The sequence below is a fragment of the Leucopleurus acutus genome, assembly GCF_964270905.1.
Source record: "Leucopleurus acutus genome assembly, chromosome: 1".
In the NCBI taxonomy this organism is placed as follows: Eukaryota; Metazoa; Chordata; class Mammalia; order Artiodactyla; family Delphinidae; genus Leucopleurus; species Leucopleurus acutus.
The window spans coordinates 12,614,282-12,632,822 of NC_139142.1; the positions used below are offsets into that span (position 1 = coordinate 12,614,282).

At 48.6% G+C, this 18,541-nt stretch overlaps 1 protein-coding gene across 1 annotated transcript in view; it reads right to left on the minus strand.

Annotated features, from left to right (window-relative positions):
• Positions 1 to 9,475, minus strand: part of DGLUCY (D-glutamate cyclase) — a gene marked incomplete at both ends in the record, with an annotated part of 46,468 nt that extends 36,993 nt beyond the window's left edge. Inside the window, 4 exon segments of the mRNA XM_082849618.1 lie at positions 2,458 to 2,656; positions 4,757 to 4,827; positions 4,829 to 4,917; positions 9,373 to 9,475. Coding sequence (XP_082705744.1) covers positions 2,458 to 2,656; positions 4,757 to 4,827; positions 4,829 to 4,917; positions 9,373 to 9,475 — 462 coding nt within the window.
• Positions 9,476 to 18,541: the final 9,066 nt, after the last annotated feature.

Genomic DNA, 18,541 nt, shown 5'->3' on the forward strand with positions numbered 1-18,541 from the left:
CCGCTCCGCGGCACGTGGGATCTTCCCGGACCAGGGCACGAACCTGTGTCCCCTGCATCGGCAGGCAGACTCTCAACCACTGCGCCATCAGGGAAGCCCCCTAGCTTCTACTTTTATGTGACATAGAGATGAGGAAGATTGCTGGTAATTATTGGTCTAAAACAGAGAATCTTAATTTTGTACTCACCCTGGACCCCTTTGGAAGTCTGGTGCAGCTACGGACCTGTGTCGAAGTAGCATTTTTAACTGTGTAAAAGGAAATGCATAGGATTACAAAGGAAACCAATTATGCTGCAAATGCAGTTAGCAAATTATGGAAAAACTACGATACAGCGATAGGTATGCTTCTTCATTAGCAACTCAAGCAAGCAACAAGATGGGAGACCTACCCTTGGAAGTGTGAAGTAGTGATCAACATACGGGATATTTCTGAGATGTCAGGAAGGACTGTAGTGTGACATGGGCACGTCTGTGACTTCTTTGGGCATCCACCAAATCACAGGGACTGCTGACGTGGTGCCGTTTTTTTCTTTCATTACAATCATAACGGAAGGAAACACTCCATTTCAGTTTGAGACTGTGAAAAGAAATGCAAATTTTTTCCCACGCAATTTCATAGACCCTCTGAATTTTCTCCTCAGACCTCAAGGGGCCCGTGAACACAAATGAAGACCTCTAGGAGAATCAGAGGCAGAGGGTCCCCAGGCGGGAGCCTCGAAGGAGGCCCCAGGGTCTCCTCTGCCCCATGAGTCCACAGACCCCACTGAGCCCTGCTCACTCCTCCTGCCTCAGTGGAAGCTGCCCAGGATGACCTGTGTGACTTTCCCTGCTTATGTTGGTTTTTTCCCCCCCTGAATGTTTTCTGGTCCCTGTAGTGGGGCTTATGAAAGCTTCAGGCCACGGCCAGGAGGATACACCACTGGGACGGTCTTGGTAGCTGCTTGAAGGGCGTGCTGTTAGCACCCTGGCAGCAGCAGGATGAAACCTTGATGTGCCTGCCAGGTTGACGTCTGCAGAACAGCACTCAGGAGGGAGCACATACCAGGGGCACTCACAAGAGACCGGCAGCACTCCTCAAGGCCAAGGAGCCTCCTTCTGGGGGACTCCCTGCATCCCCTCAAGGCCGCCAACCGAATCCATGATGGCAGCCTGGCCATTTCTCCCAGCAGCCAACGGGCAGAGGCATCGATGTTAAACAGAAAGCTATCTGGTATCCACTGGGATGGTGAGGTGTGGCTAGACCGTGGCTCTGCAGAGCACTTCCTCTGGGCAGCAATGGGCACCTCTGTGCAAAGCATCTTATAGTTGTCACACCTCCACTATGGGCATTTTACAGATGGGAGCCAGGAGTCCTGGGTTCCAGCCTGGCTTTGGGATTTAGGCAAGTCCCTTTCTCTGTCGAGCCTCAGCTTCTGCATCTAAAATGAAAGGCTGGCCAGGATGAGCCGCGAGGCCCTCCCGGCTCCTACCTGCCACAGACAGCGGTGTGTTCCAGGGCCAGCCCTGCAGGGGCCCAGCCAGCAGCTGCGGTTCTGCAACCCCCCTTCCCAACCGTCAAGAAAACCGCTCAGACACATATTTCACACATGAAAAGCAGCACGCACTGTGGGCAGCCTTGTTTCTCATCAGAGGCAGCCTGGGCCCCTCTGGCAGGAGCCCAAACCAGGCAAGTTTTAATAAACGTCTCAGACCCAAGATGAAATCTCCAATCTGCGTCCTCCGTAAAGAAACCTGGGGCTGGCTGTTGACACTGGCTGCCCATCCATCCAGCAGAGTACGTTCTCAGACTTCACACAAGTGTCCAGAAGGGGTCAGGGGAATGAGCAATCTGGTTCTCCACTCCCCCCATCTCCCCACCCCGTGACAAGCAGTGGCTGGAATAAAACCTCAGAAACACTGCAGGGAGGCGGCCCCACGGCGGGCACGTCCTCCGAGAGGCAGCCACTCTGCATCAGTGACCACCAGCGGCCGCCTCTGGCCAAGAACATGACCCAGCTTTCCTGACAGAGACGTGACCTAGCAGCTAACAGCCTGGCCAAGGCTCTGCCACAAATCCCTGGGCATTTACCCAGACAGGCGCGCTCTCCCCACTGCCAGGGAGCTTTTTCAAAAATCTCACTGAGGTGCCCGAAGTTAAAGGAGCCAGACAAATTCCAAAGAGGTTTGGTTTACACAGCACAGTGATCTGCCCGGAAGATCTGCCCGGAAGGGCTTGACTCGCACTCCCAAGGGCATGCTGGGTGCTCACAGAGGTAGGCAGGGGAGAGGCTGGTGGTCCCATTTTCCAGATGAGGAAAAAAAGCCCAGAGAGGTTAACCGCTTGTCCTGGATTGCCCAGCTAGAAAGTGGCCAGAGCTTAGGTCTCTTGCCTCCTGCACCATTGTTCTCCCCACTGCAGGAAAATACAAGATGACCCACATTCTCAAGTCATTCTGCCCCTGTGGATTGCGTCCCTACCTTGTATGCACCCATGTGGCCGTGGCCTGCTGAGTCCCTTCTGGGGAGTCCCCCCTTCTCCCAGGCCCCTTCCAGGGAGAAGCTGCTGCCCAGGAGGAAGGCCATCATGTCCTTCAGCTGCCCCGAGGACTCCTCCAGCGAGGTTAGGCTGCCTGTGCAGGTGCCGAACTCATACTTCCAGAACTGGGGACAGCCCGTCCTGGAGACACAAGGGAAAGCTCATAGGCCCCCAGACTCGGTATGGACTCTGACAATGCATTTTTAAAAAGGACTGGGGAGGGAGAAGAGGACATCTGGGGCTGAAATTTCAGACACCAGCACCAAGGCGGTGAGCACAGTTTTGGGCAGGGGGCCTTGCTGGCATCCTTCAACATCCTTCATCCTTTCCAGACTGGAAACTATCAAATCAGCATGAATATACTGTAGCTCCTGCCTCTACCCTATTATATTTCCTGTAACCTCAACCAGAAACCAGCCAAACCAGCAAGAAAAGGACAATGGTGCCCTCTCTGCCATCGAGGCGAGGCCCACAGACCAAAGGGATAAGGAAGCTCTCAGTGCTAGCAGTGGAAAGGCCTTTCTCTGCTCTCTTAGAGAAACTCCTCCACAGGGTTGAAAGTCTTTAGTCATAAGCCTATTCTTCATTCACTCCAAAACCATTTTGCTGAGTCGCTCCTCCGTGCCAGGCACAGGCCAGGTGATGGGCTATAGTGATGGAGAGGATAACGGCCAGCCTTTAAGAAGCTTGAAATCCCACACTGGCAGGCGAGGCTCCATTGAAATCAGATGCTAGCAATACAGAGCAGTGAGTGCTAACTGCCTAGATAGAGGAGTGACTCAGAGAAGGGAGAAATCCATTCTCTCCCACAAATGGGGAGATGCTGGAGCTGGGTCCTAAAGGCTGAATAGGAGTTCACCAGTTGGACAAGGGAGAAAGCGCATCCTAGGCAGAGGGAGCGGCAGTGAACAGCATGGAGGCATCAAGGCCCTAAAAGCCGCTGAGATGGCAGCATGGGAGGGGCTCGTAAAGGAGTTGGCCTTGGACCCAGGTGGGGCTCTGAAGGCCCCTCCCACCCCTGGAGTCCACAAATGATAAGAGAAGAATGTTCCTGGGAACTTTTTCTCTGAGGAGACGGTTGGGGATGACTGGACTGTCGGAGGGGGGTAGGTACTGAGCCAGGGCCTGGTCACTACAGGCCTGATATCAAGTAAGGTACAAGCCGCAGGAAGGCACCAAAGAACTGTATTTAAAAAAAAATATTTTATTTATGTACGTATGTATGTATTTGGTTGTGCTGGGTCTTAGGAGCTCCTTAGTTGTGGCATGTGGGCTCCTTAGTTGCGGCATGCATGTGGGATCTAGTTCCCTGACGAGGGATCGAACCCGGGTCCCCTGCATTGGATGCGCGAAATCTTAACCACTGTGCCACCAGTGAAGTCCCTACACCGAAGAACTTTAAATGAGGGAGTCACGTGATCAGATGTAGAAAAAGTCACTCCAGGGGGAGAGAAGATGGGGATGGGGTGGGAGAATAGGAGAGGGAAAGAGTGGGACAAGGAGAACAGTTAAGACGTCACAGGATTTTCAGAGAGAGATGTGAGCCTGAGCTAGGAGGGCAGGAGAAATGTGGGCTCCCCAAGGGCTACTATGGAAGCAGAATCAGTAGGGCCATTTATTCCATATGTTGTATTTTAAAAGTCTGGGAGGGCTTGCCTGGTGGTGCAGTGGTTGAGAGTCTGCCTGCTGACGCAGGGGACACGGGTTCGTGCCCCGGTCCGGGAGGATCCCACATACCGCGGAGCGGCTGGGCCTGTGAGCCATGGCCACTGAGCCTGCGCATCCGGAGCCTGTGCTCCACAACGGGAGAGGCCACAACAGTGAGAGGTCCGCGTACTGCAAAAAAAAAAAAAAAAAAGTCTGGGAGAACATTCATGACAGTATTAACAATGTCTGTCTCTGGATTTAATTGCAGGTGGTTTTATATCCTTCTTAATCCTGTGGAGTCAGTTTTCTAGCTTGGGTAATGAAGTGGACGGATGGCAGTGCCATCTGTCCAGGGCTGGACTTTCTTGGTAGTCCCAAAGGTTTTTCCCAGGGCAGAGGCAGGGGCAGGGGACAGGGGTAGGAGTGGACATGCGAAGACGGCAGCCCCTTCCAAAGCAACAGTCATGAGTGAGGCTCCATGCCAGGCACCATAGGGTCCCCGAGGCTGGACAGAGAGGTTCCTGGTGACAGACACACCTGGCTGCAGCATCTGGCCACTCCCAAGCTTTAACCCCGAAAACTGAGGTTTTTTACCTGGTACCTGGGCCAGCACCCAGGGCAGGCAACGTCCACTTGCCTGGCTCACTTTGGCCCAGCAGTGGCAGACGGCAGAGAGACACTGTTGACCTGGCAGAACTTTTCAAAGGCCGGAGCAAGGGACCTGGGCAGGGCCACCACACTGGCTGGCTGGAGCCCTGGGTTTGGTGAGAGAAGGGAAGAATGCAGTCAGTTCCTTCTTGTAGAGGCTTTTTAACTTAACTTTTTGTTGAAGCGTAACATACACACAGAAAAACGCACGTACGTGTACAGCTTGATAACTTTCACAAAATGAACCCATCCATGGAACCGGCATCCTGGTCAAGACACAGAGTGTTACCAGCATCCCAGGACCCCCTATGCCCCTCCTGGTCATCATCCTCCACACGCCCCCCACAGGGATAGCCACTGCCCTGACTTCTAACGCCACAGATTCCTTTTGCCTGTCCTTCGTACATGTTCTTCCTAGAACAGAATCATACAGCATGTGTCTTTTGAGTCTACCTTCCTTCACTCACCAATAGTGGGTTCATTCTCATTGCTCTGTGGTGTATTCATTACTACAGTGCATTTACCTAAAACTATTGCTGATGGATATTTGAATCGCTTCCGGTGTCAGGTTATTACAAATGGTGCCCCCGTGAACACTTTAGTACATGCATTTTGGGCACATGTGTGCACGGTTCTGTTTGGCACATACCTAAGGTTGTAGGAAATATAATTGCTCAGCTTTAGTAGATGCTGCCGAGCAGGTTCCAAAGTGGTTGTGATATTGACCAGGGCTCTTGACCTTCCCCAATCAATAGAAATTGATAAGAAGTCAATCAAGAAATTCTGGGTTTGGTGATTGGCCCCTTTATTGGGGCCCCTGCGGCCGCAGGAGGGAACGACAATAAGTAACAGGTTCCCTTGCTCGCTTCCCGACGCAGGGTAAGCTGGTTCCTTACATGGGGTGAGGGTAGGGGTGTGTCTAGGGGCTGGGCCGGAGCGGTGGCTTAGGTGTTTTGCCCACCCTTTTGGTGGCGTTGAGTGCAGGGGTCATGCACAGTACCCTGCTTTTGCTCCTGACTCCCTGTTTTTGCTCCCAGCTCTTGAGAAGTGGCAGTTGGGTTTTTCGGTCTTTTTGTTATCTTTTGTCCAGAATTTTCCCCAACTGCGCACGCACACAGTTATTTTTAGTCTTTGCATTTTGTAGCTCGAGGAGACGTTTGTCCAGGTGCAAGCGTTGCAGCACTGCAGCAAATGGTCCCAGGTCCCAGCCGATCCCAGTTGTACCGATTTATACTCCCACCAGGGGGCGCGTGAGTTCCTGGTTGCTCCATACCCGCTTCAACGCTTGGTGTTGCCTCTGCCTTTTTCATCCCAGCCTTTCCAGTGGCATCGAACGGTGGTTTTGATTTGCATCCCCCTGTTGAGTAATGCGGCTGAGTGACTTTCTGTATGCTTTATTGGCCATTTGGGTATCCTTTTTGGGCAAGAGACCGTTCACTTCTTTTGTCTGGGCAGGTTCTTAACTGGGCAGGCTCAGAATCCTCGACTCTCCTCCAAAGAGATAGTCTTACTGGAGTTTTAGAGGAAGACCCCCACGTGCACGCCACAATCTCCCCCGGGGGCAGCCAGCCCACCTCTGGAATGGGAAGTCCTTTGGCTTTGGAGGCAAACAAACCCGAGTTTGAATCCTGATTCTGCCTCTGGCCAGTGCTGTGACCCTGGGCTTGGTTTTCCCATGGATAAGATGGCAGTAATCATACCTACCTCAAAGAGAACTCCTTGAGTCCTTTCCTGTGTGTAAGTTACCTAACACACTGGTATTCGGGAAGTAGGGGTTGGAGTTACATTCATTCAGTGAATCTTGTATAGACATTTAAAATTATGGTACAGAAGAAATATTTAAAGATATTAGAAGATATTTGGGATGTACCATTAAAGGAACATTACTAGGTAACAAAACATTATGTTCAGCATATTCTCCTTTTTAAAGGAGATAAGAGAAAGAACTAGAAGGAAACACATCTTCATGTTAATCACGGCTATCTCCACTGACAAGATGGTAGGTGATTTTAATTTTCTCCTTTGTGCTTTCCTCAATATTCTAGAATTTATGCAATAAATAGGTATCTGGAGGAAAACTGTAACTGGAGGAAAAACAAACAAGAAAAGTTATGCTTCAAAAAAAAGGACTATTTCCTTAAAAAAAAAGATCATCCCAAAGAAAAATATACTCTTTTGGAGAAATAACCTTGGTGACAAATCTCCTAAATGCCAGGTATGCTCTGTCAACAAGTGGACATTTCTTTTCTGCAATAATATCTGTCAGCTAATATTTTCTGAGTGCTTATTATGTACCAGGATCTCTGTGCTAAGTAATTTACACGTGTAATCAATCATCTGTATTTTATACAAGAGGAGAGTAAGGCTCAGAGAGATAGAGTGACTTTCCCAGGGTTACACAGCTGGTATGTGGCACAGCCAGGATTCAAGCCTCAGACAGATGACCCCTGTGTCCCTCTGAGGTCACCACTGGGCTGCGGGCACGGGCCTCCCCGGGATGGGTCCACCATCACCTCCAGCATCTTCCTCCTTGGGCATGGGGTAGTGAAGCAGATGTGACCCTCTGCAGGGAAAGTCCGGGACTGGCTCCTGCTCTAACTGCCTGGAACTCATTACCTCAAACCCTACAGAGCCTGCCAATGCTACAGACTTTGCAAAGGAGGTCAAACTGAACACCCCCCGCTGCCGAAAGCTCAAGGAAGCTGGCTGCACAGCTCAAGCAAGCCCAGCGTGCTCCAAAAATAATCTGGAGGGAGGGAAGGGAATTCAGCCAGCCTAGAGGCCGCCCATCCCCTCCCCACACCTTTCTTACCTCCGAAGCCTGTTTCAAGAGCAAACTGGATTAATACCATAAATCACGAGGTATTACGTGCACAAAGCTTCTCTGTTTCCTTTTTAATTAAATGTACTTCAGAAGGCACTGTGTTTCGGTTTTGCTCATCTCTACTGCTGGTCATAGCAAGTCCCCGCGTCGTCCGCATTAGTAACAGGACATGGAACAGAAGGCTCCGTGGTGCCTTTTTGGAGGGGCGGTGGACACACGAGCTGGGGCTACTTTATGGTCTGCTGTCTCGGGCTCCATCTAAGGTCACGACAGCTTTTTCTTTGTGGCGAGAAATGAAGTGTGTCCTCTGAGTCCTTTTACCCAAAAATCAATGTTTTCATTTTTTTTAAAAAAACTTAATAACAAGAGAAACAAAAAAGAAGAAGAAGAAGCAGAAGCCTTTTAATGTTCCTAATCTGATCTAAAGCCCTGGAAGACGTAGTCCCAAGCTGGAGAGCGCCAGCTGTTCCACAAAATGGACTGCTTTCCTTGTGGAGAATCCACGACAGACAGCAGCTAACGTGGGTCCCGCATCTTATGTACATCAGCTCTGTGGGGAAGATTCCGTGGTTACTTTCAGTAATAGATGAGGCTCAGAGAGGTCACACAGTCTGCCCACGGCAACAGCCAGTAAGGAGCCACCTGCGCCCTTGGCCCCCCAAGGTTCTAGTGAGCAGGGTCGACCTGGTTGAGCTAGGGTTTGCTGGTCCATCATGTGTACGAAGGGTTGTGGTCCACTGTTCCTTGCTGACTCTGTAAAGCACACTTCCCGGTATTCACATCATTAGGAGCCCCCTCCCCCTTGACGCTGGCCTGGGCCACATGACTTGCTGTGCTAACGGGACATTAGGAGGTGTGATGCAAGCAGAGGCTTGATATGTGCTTGTGCATTAGGGCTTGTCCTCTTGGAATATCTCCCACGGAGGCCTGAGCTACTCCGTAAAGAAGTTTGGCTTCCACTGCTAGAGGGGCTTCCTAGAGAGAGAAATGAGACGCTAGTCCCAGTGGTTCCAGCCATCCCAGTGGACACTCCAGACATGTGAGGAAGAAGCCATCTTGGTTGTCTAGCCCAGTGGACACCCGTGGAGCCCAGCCTCAGGGCAGAATTATGGTTTAAACCACTAAGTTTGGGGTGGTTTGTTAGGCAAGACTAGATAATTGTTGGCCCACAAATAGCGACAGAGGCCGGACGTGTCCATAAACAAGGAAAATTGTCCTGCTTTAGTATTTTAATCTGTGTTGCTGGTGACTCCACCAGAACCAGGAAAGTCTTTCCCGTTGTGAAATTTTGCTGGGATTCAGGTCAGTGACAATTTGGATATCTGTTTTCTCTTGCAGGACCTTTTAGAGCCTTGGGCGTCACTCCTGGGATGTAGTAGGGAGTTGGGTGCCACCAGCCCAAGGAGGGAGACTTGGTCTGAATCAAAAGCAGATTAGAATGCGGCGTAACATGGGGGCACTTTTCCCAGAAGGGAAAACCTTTCCATCACTGGAGGTCGTTGGCGGTTCTCCCTATGGAGCTGTGGGGACCAAGCAGAGCTGGTTGGTGATAGCCTTCGCACCTGAGTCTGGTCCAAGGTGCCCGCTCCTTCTGGGAAGTTAATTAGTGACCAGCGAGAATCTCCTTCTGCTCTGACTTGCCGTCTCCCGTGCAGAAGCTAGGCGTCTCAGGAGTTCCTGGGCCCTACATGGCTGGTATTTCCAGGGAATATTTTTTTAACATCTTAGCACCACTCACCCCTAGCCATGCTGGACATGTTTCTGAGGTTTGGTTTCTTCTGTAGAATCAAACTCCTCACGGCAGAGGGAAGGCGGGACTTCAGGGGGAGTGGGAAGGTCATCCCTGGATGGGCCACAGAGGATCCGGGTTATGGGGCAGGGAGGGACAGATGAGAAAGCACAGCCCCCTGGAAGGCAGCAGATGCAGCATCAGGACTGCCTCCCGACCTGCCCAGCGCTGCTCCTGGCCCTGTCCTGGGGCAAGTTCTCGCCCAGCCCCATCCCCTTCATGTCTCAGTTTCTAATGAGAAATTCCTGACACTTCAAGATGCTCTTTCTCCGGCCTGGAATGTCCTCCCTGCCTCCCTCCCAGAAGGCCTTTCCATTCCTCAGAACTGGTTCAGAATCTTCTACCTCTAAGATGTACCCAACAGGCTCGTGCTGGCTGGCGCTGAGCTGCCTTGCCCCCAAAGCATTCTTTGAGCCACTGATTTGGGCCTGGAGTTGCAGTCAGCCTGATGTTCTACTTGACCCTGAACCCCCTTTCTCTCTCCCAGAGAGACCCCGAGTGCCTAGAGGGTAAGTCCATAACTTAGGGCTCTTCCTCAGCCCCCAGAGCACTTATCACAGCCTAAGCACGTAGCACACACCAAACCTACTTACGAGTAAGTGAAGAAACGAATGCATACCACGTGAGCTCACAAAGGAATTAATAGGCTAGATTTTCTGTCTACGTATGACTTCTGTTATTTAGATTTAGGACCTAGAAGGTAGAGATTTTATGTTTTCTTCTTTATATCCCCTCCTCTCACCACTACTATAGGCACAGTGTCTTACACAGATTTTTGGTGAATGAATAAAAACTGTAAATTTTAAAATATAGAGATAGTCTCAAAGCTCTAGGAAAATATGCTCAAAAAGTAATCCTATAAATTGACTTCTTATACTCTAGAAAGAGAGGAATCAACATGTCAGCAAAATCTAGGGCTAGATAGCCACGTTGTGTTGGCCTCCAAGGCACAGCCCATGTCCTCCTCATCTAAATATACCACGTGCCTAGCATAGTGCCTGACATGAAAGTGGGAGTTCATATGTGTCTGTTGAATGACTGACTGCAGGCTGGTTGAAAGGAGGATTCAAGGGCAGTGTCCATAGCGAAGGTTCTGGACAAGCCTGATTCTCCACAGTTCTTTCTATCTACAGAGACGAGCCCAATGGAATTCCAAATCACCAATGTGTGTTTTCAACTCTCATCTCCCAGACAGAAGATCATGTAAACCTCATGGCTATTTTCATGAAGAATTTGAGATGGTATAAAATCTCTAACACAAAAAATATAAAGATACTGTCCTGGAAGGGGTAGAGATACATTTGAAACTGACTGCAGGTGCTTTCATAGCTGCAGGAACAAAGGGCCGTGGAGGCACAGAGGAGAGGACAGTCGGTTCCCATGGGCTGGGGTAGGGGTGCCGGGAGGGTCAGGTGAGATTGGATTCCATACCCCAGTTGAAGATACTGAGGCTTAAAGCAGCTGCTTTGGCAGGTCCAGCCTGTGCTTGCCTGCCGGACTGAGCAAGCCCCCGCTGGCCCTGGCAGGCCTGTCCTTTCAGCCCAGCATCCAAGGTACCAGCTAAGGTCCTGGATGTCTGTGGCTCCCTTGAGGTTTGTGGAGGGCTTAGCACCTCAGCCAGGCATTCAGCAAAGTTTGAAGAGAGAACCATTCCATAACCATGTGGGTCAGTGGCCAGACCCCTCTGATAACTGACCTCACTTCACATCCGGAGGAGAGAATGGAGTTTACCCTGAACCCGATGAAATGAGACACCCCACAGGTATCTGTGGGCCCTCGCTCCCCATTATTGCTCTATAAGGCAGCAGATGCAAGCTGGGTGCTGTTTTGCAAATAAATTGTAGCCAGAAGACCCAAATCTGAGGGTAATTGCCTTTTCTTTCCTTTATTTATTGTTTTAATATAAATGTAAGTGGATCTAGGTAATTCCTATAATAATGTTACTTCCCTAGCCTGGAGATAGATGAGTGTAGGTAGAAATCCTGCCTGTGCAATGCATGCGGGGAGCGTGCCAGGCACTTAATGTCACTGGCTGTGCACGCTGGGAGGGAAAGAAGGTCGAGGACCCCCACTCAACAGGGTCATTCCCTTGAAGGCAGGGGCCAAACAGAGCGTGAAGTACATGTTCATTGGCTCCTGCCAAAGAAATGCCCCCAGTAACCAACCAGAGCAAGTCAGTCATAAAATAAATGATAGGGAGAGCACTGTGGGCCAGGCACTGTGCTGGGCCCTTCACCCTCATTGGTTTACAATCACTGGCTCCCCACCACTGCCCCACAAAGAAGACATTCCCACTATAGGCAAGGAAACTGGGGCTCAGGGAAGTCAAAGAAGTTCCATAAATAGGAAGTAGCAGAGCCCAAATTCAAAAGCAAGTCTAAGTTCATGCTTGCTTGATCAATACCTATTTATCTATGGATATTTTCTATGTATCTATGTATCCATCCAACCTTACATCCATCCACCCACCCATCCATCGTCTATCCTGTGGTGCTAATAGGAATCACATCCTCAGGAACATCAGAGGCCTTGTCCCTTTCCCCACAAGGTGATTCTGGGGCCAGGGTTCAAACATGTTTCTTTGTGGACTGATCCCTGGACTCAGGCTTCTCAGGACCTCCGTGAACTCACTGCTGAGTGGCCCAGGTGTTGCGTTGTCCTGCTAGGTCTTACTCTAGAAGTAAGGTCAGATGGGATCCAGTCAGTAAGACTTGGTCAGACTCCAAGAAGCCACCTTTCTGCTGTGAGGTCTCTCTTTTCTCCTTAGAGAATAACAAACTATCAAACCCACAAATATCATTCCCCAGTATCGAATATGCCAGAGAGGAGGACCCATGGCCAATCAATTCCTTAGCAGGAACTGAAACACCCAAAGCCTTGGTGTAAACATATCTTATCTGTGCCTGTCACAGATGACTGAAATTCTACCGTTAGAAAGTCATTCCTCTGCTTTACCCAAGCAATCCAATTCTGGGAATATAACCTCCAGATGTGTTCAAAAGTGGATGAGATAATGCCAGCACAGAGGCAGCACTGTTTATAATAGAAACAATTTAGAAACAACCTAATAGAGGCTGCTTAAATACATGGAGGACTGGTTAAGTAGAGGAGAAGTTAAACTATGGTACATCCCTACCGTCCATCTAAACCATACATAGATGATATGTAACCATTAAAAGAATAAGCCTACTCTATATGCCTCAAATGCAAAACCTCCCAAAGATGTAGAATGAACAAGGCAAGGTGAAGACTTCTGTATTGAATAACACACACACAACCGATCAGTTCAAATGCACAGAGACCTGCTCTGGAAGGATGGAGAAGAGCTTGGCACCAGTGATGGCTGTAGAAAGGGAAACTGAGCAGATGGGGGCTTGATCAGGACCAGTGGCTGCTACACGATTTTATGTGAATGGTACCCTCTGGAGTGGTGCCACAGGGTGGCCCTGGTGGAAGAGGGACCCTCTGCAACTTTGAATAGCACAACATGTAAGTATTACCTAATAAAAAAATGGAATTTAATTTAAACACACATTAGGAAGGTAGAATCAGGTCATTATGATAAAATAAGTTACTCCTTATACTTCTGAGGATCTGGGTCACTTGGTTTTCACTCTTTCAGGAAATATTTATTTAGTCCCAACCGTGTGGGGTATGCTGAGTATACGGAGGTGAGTAAAACAGGTCCTATTCCCATTCAGGAGGCGTGGATGCCTGGGAGTGAACACCACAGTGATAACAACAGCTGTCATTCACCAAGTGCTTGCTCGATGCCCAGGGTCCAGGCACCATCCACCACCCATCCAGGCAACAGGCACTGTGGTCCAGAGCACAGTTTTGGGGCAAACTGTCTGAATTCTAAGCATGCCTCTACACTTAAGAGGGAATCATTAACTGCTCTGTGCCTATTTTCTCACCTGTAAACAGGGGCTAATGACCGTTTGCTCTTCATTGAGTTGTGGTGAGGATTTTAGCGACGCTTGTGAGGTTCTTAGAACAATTCCTGGCCGGGCCCACAGGTAGCAAGGTGCAAGCACTGTGTATGTTTATTCCTCCTCGCCCAGCTCAGCGTGCTGCAGATACAGTGGGAATGAGACAGACACAGCCCACGCACACAGAGGGTTTACCATCCCCCAGAGACAGACATTAAACACGTAATTACCATTGTGTCGTCTCCCAGGGAGAGACAGAAAAATAAATAGGTAACTATAACTGCATGTGCTGAGCGCTCCTGGGCCACATGGACTGCAGGTGGAGGAGAAAAAGGGGCTGAGTCTAGAACGAAGAGTAGGGGTCAGACTAGCAGAAGTGTGGGGAGAGAGGGTGCTCTAGGCCAGGGCACAGCACGAGCGAGGGCAAGGAGGCACGTGCAGGGAACCTGCTTCCGGTGCCGTTGGAGTATACACTGCACGGGAGGAGGTGAACGGAGCAGGGGCTGGGAGGGTAAGCAGAGGCCAGCTCCTGAAGGAATTTGGATGTGTCCCCAGAGCAATGGGAAATCACGAAGGTTTTCAGCAATAGAGTGACTTGGTAAGATATGCCCTTTATGAAGATGGCTCTGGCTATGGGTAGCAGACGGACTGCAGGGCAGGCAAAGCAGGAAGCTGGCAGATGAGATAGGAGGCCAGGCCAGAGAGATGAGCGTCTAGAAAGCCTCCCTCCCAAAAAAGAACCTGGCAGGAGAAAGGCTGCCTTAACCCTTCACGTGCCCTGCTGGACCAGCCAGTGCTCAGCGGAAGTTGCTCCTGTGAAGTGGGACCACGGGATCACACACACACAAGGGAGAAGGTTTTCTGTTTCCCTTCAGTTCTGCCAGCACAGGCCTTTTGGTCTGTTTTACTCCTTGCAGTATCTCCAGCACCTGTAACAATGCCTGGCACATGGAAGGCACCCAATAAGTGTCCTCTGTCGGGGAGGCAGGGGATGGGCAGAGCAAATAGGATGTATCAGTACAAAGGCAACCAAGACGAGGCAGCCAGGGAGGCAGGAGATGTGGCTCAGCAGCCAAAGAAGCAAGTGTCTTAAAGAACAATTTGTGATCACGGAGGTCAAGGAAGATAAAGCCCAACAGGCGTCCGTCAGATCTTGTAACTCACGCTCTCTCTCCCTCACTACCATGAGGAAGCCGTCACAGCTCTGTCGGCCAGCAAGCCCGGGAGGCATCACATATGTACGTACACAGATCATACTTAGGACCTGACCTTGAGGGGTACAAAAAATAGTAGAAGACACAGCCCATTTCCTTGATATTCACAGTCCAGCCAGGAAGATCTCATTATTCACTACAAGGCAGTTCACAGTGTTACAAAACTCCATTTCTGGTTTCTGTAGCTGTCCCTGGATCACCTCCCCAGAGTCCTATAATTTGATAACGGAAGCATGGAATTAAGTAGGTGTACAGACCTTGTCTTCACTCATTAATTTTTGTGGTGGGAGTTGCTCAATGTTTGCCAAGAAGGTTGCTGGTGGCAGCCTAAACACAACTGCGAATTTGCAAAGTAGATGTTGCTGTAAGGAAGATGGCATCCTGGCTGTATAAATATTTCATAAAATTTTTTCATTACAATAACAGACAAAAGATAGGGGAAATGCTGGCAGTCATGATTAGAATTGTCTATGTAATAGGTCAGACACAAGTGTTCCCAATATGCAAAGGATTGTTAGCAATACAATTACTTTCAACCAAAGTCAGTGGTGGTCCCTTCCACTTCCTCTTCCTAAACAATTTGGTCCTAAAGTCGTTAGGTGGAGTGGAGAGGTAGGAGTCCATGGCGGGGATGGAGGGCAGGAAGCCATGAAGGCCCAAGGTGGGGGTCAGGGCCAAGTAATGAGGAGGACATCCCCACGGAGGGTGGCCTGGCCTGTGGTGTCACAGCCCGATTAGGGTAAGGGGGGATTCTTCAGAGCGTTGGGGAATGGCAGCCTGGCAAATGGTATCAGAGGGTAAGGAGTGTATCTGTGTATGTGTGTGTTTGCAGAGAAACATATATTCCTTAGCCCTGCCTGGGAGCAGCAACATCTCAATAGGAATGAGCACATCTACTGCCCAGATCTTGGATTCTAAATACCATTTTCCATTAAAATGAATTAAGACTCCTTGGAGAAGAGGCTGATTTCCAGAACTGAGGCAAGAACAGAAGATAAGCCTTGAACATCTTGTCATGCCAGAAAGCACATGATGGGCCCATACAGAAAGGACACAGATCGAAGGGGCTCTCACTGGTCAAGCTGGGGCCAAGGTGCACTTTAAATAATGATGGGAATGGAGTATAACTCACTAATACAGGAATCCATAAGTCTATACGGATATAAAAAATAATTAAAGTTGATGAGGCATGTGATATTTACCTAGTTTCAAAGTACCTCCCCAGGGACTTCCCTGGTGGTCCAGTGGGTAAGACTCCTTGCTCCCAATGCAGGAGGCCCAGGTTCAATCCCTGGCTGGGGAACTAGATCCCACATGCATGCCGCAACTAAGAGTCTACATGACGCAACTAAAAGATCCTGCATGCTGCAATGAAGATCCCGTGTGCCTCACCTAAGACCCAGTGCAGCCTAAATAAATAAATAAAGTACCTCCCCATAAAATACCTATTAATCAGAAAGGAGGAAAAGACTAACTTTATAGTGGTGAGACCTCGTAGACACCACCTTAATCATGGGATCAAAGGGCACATCATTAGTATAGAAACAAATCACAATGGTGAACCCCTTGGCAGGGTGCAAGAAGAGCACAGTGTCACTGCTGTGATTTTTCTGCCAGAGATGCATCACCTGAATCTGACCATGAGGAAACCTTAGACAGACATTCTACAAAGTCTGTGATCTTCAAAAGTGTCAAAGTCATAAAAGTCAAGGAGAGACCGAGGAGGTGTTCTAGGCTGCAGGAGACAAAAAGACATCTGTACATGCCAGAGTGATTCTGAGCTGGACCCTTTTGTGATAAAAGACACTATTGCGATCTTGGCAAACCTTGGACAGAGTCTGAGCATTCCATGGTGGTTATGAATCTGTGTCAGATTTCTGGTGTTGGTGGTTGGATTGTGGTGAGGTAAGAAAGTGTCTTTGTTTATAGAAAAACACAGGAAAGTATGGGAAAATGAGGAGGATCAGGGCATCTTATTCTCAAAGAGTTCAAGAAAAAAAGAGGTGTTTTTTTTTTTTTTTTGGTACTGCCCTTGCAACTTTTCTGTCACTTTGTGATTGTTTCAAATTTTTAAAATGATAAGAAATAGGGCTTCCCTGGTGGCACAGTGGTTGAGAGTCCACCTGCCGATGCGGGGGGCACGGGTTCGTGCCCTGGTCCGGGAAGATCCCACATGCTGCGGAGCGGCTGGGCCCGTGAGCCATGGCCGCTGAGCCTGTGCGTCCGGAGCCTGTGCTCCGCAACGGGAGAGGCCACAACAGTGAGAGGCCTGCGTATCACAAAAAACAAAAACAAAAAAAATGATAAGAGATAAACTATAGAAAAGTTTAATGGTCGATAAAATGTGGTATATACAAACAATGGAATATTATTTAGCCTTTAAAAGGAAGGAAATTCTGTCACATGTGACAGCATGGATGAACTTTGAGGACATTATGCTAAGTGAAATAAGTCAGCCACAAAAGGACAAATACCATATGATTATATTTATATGAGATACTAGAATAGCCAAACTCATAGAGACAGAAAATATTAATAGAACAATGCTTGCCAAGGGCTGGGGGCAGGGGGGATGGGGAGCTAGTGCCTAATGGGGACAGATTTTAAGGTAAGGATGAAGAAAAAGATCTGGAGGCGGATGGTGGTGACGGTTGCACAACAATGTGTGTGTATTCAATGCCACTGGACCGTACACTTAAAACTGGTTAACGTGGTAAATTTTGTGTTGTACATATTTTCCCACGATAAAAATTTTAAATTAAAATTAAAAAAGGAAACTGTGATTGTTAAGGTGCATTCACATTAAATGTTTAGTTACAAACTGTTGGGAAAAGTGACACAAGGGTTTGTGTGTCTCTTGAATTAAATATCAACTATTCTTTAACTCAGGCTTCCTGTTCCAACTCCATGGAAAGGAGCTTATCTAGGAAAGGAAGGTTTCTTTGTTTATGCTTCACATGGCCAAACATTAACTTTATGACTCTATGAAAATCTGGGAAAACTCTGTCTGCCAAACATAACTGTGAATGTCCATTCTTAGAGAGTTATAGAAGATTTGTTCTTCAAAGCAAATCTGCTTTTAGTTACTAGGCCAAATAAAGCAATCCAACCAAGTGGCAAAACTCCAAGGTATGACAGTGCTATGGGCAAGAAAGGCAAGCCCTCTGTTTCATAGTTTGCTTCGCCTGTAAAACTAGAGCACACGTGTTTGCTTATTTAATTCAGAGGCTCTGCAATGCTCGGTCACACCAAATTCCTGTAACCACAAAACATGATATACAGAAGCCAGATGCAGGTTACGTGTATGATGCTACGAATGGTAAATGTGGAGTGACATGGTTTCACGGATGAGTCCTAGGGACAAACCAGGAAGTTGCTTTAATGTCTGGCTACCCTTCTACTGCACATCTCCACCAATGGCATGACCTACAGGCCTACTTCAAGGTCACTGTGAGCACCACTCGCTAGTTGGAGGGGTGGGAGACTCCATGCATTTCCACTGCTGGGAAAGGGCTGTCCGTGTGGTAATGACCTGACACACCATCTGCATACACAGAAGATATGCTGAGCTAAACAGCAAAGAACCTCGACTCTTTGGGGTTCAGTGTCTTCATGTCAAATGCCAGATATGCCAGGATAGACATGACTTTTAGCGCCTTCCAATGCTATGATTTTCACAATCTGTAACCACCTGGGCAATAATTCATGAGTTGATGGTGGTATGGATTATTAATTGTTTTTAAAAAAATTCCTTTGTTAAGGGTATGTGTGTATGTGTTTCTTTAATTGAGAGTAAAATTAACTTCAATTGGTCAATGCTTAGAATTACTGGTCTGAGGACCATACTTTAGTCCAGAATTATACTTCCGCTGCCCTGAAGGATGTATGCCATCTGATGGTATAAATGTATGGAAACAAGTATATGTAATAGAGCCCCATCGCAGAAGGAAATATTATATTTGGAACAGATAT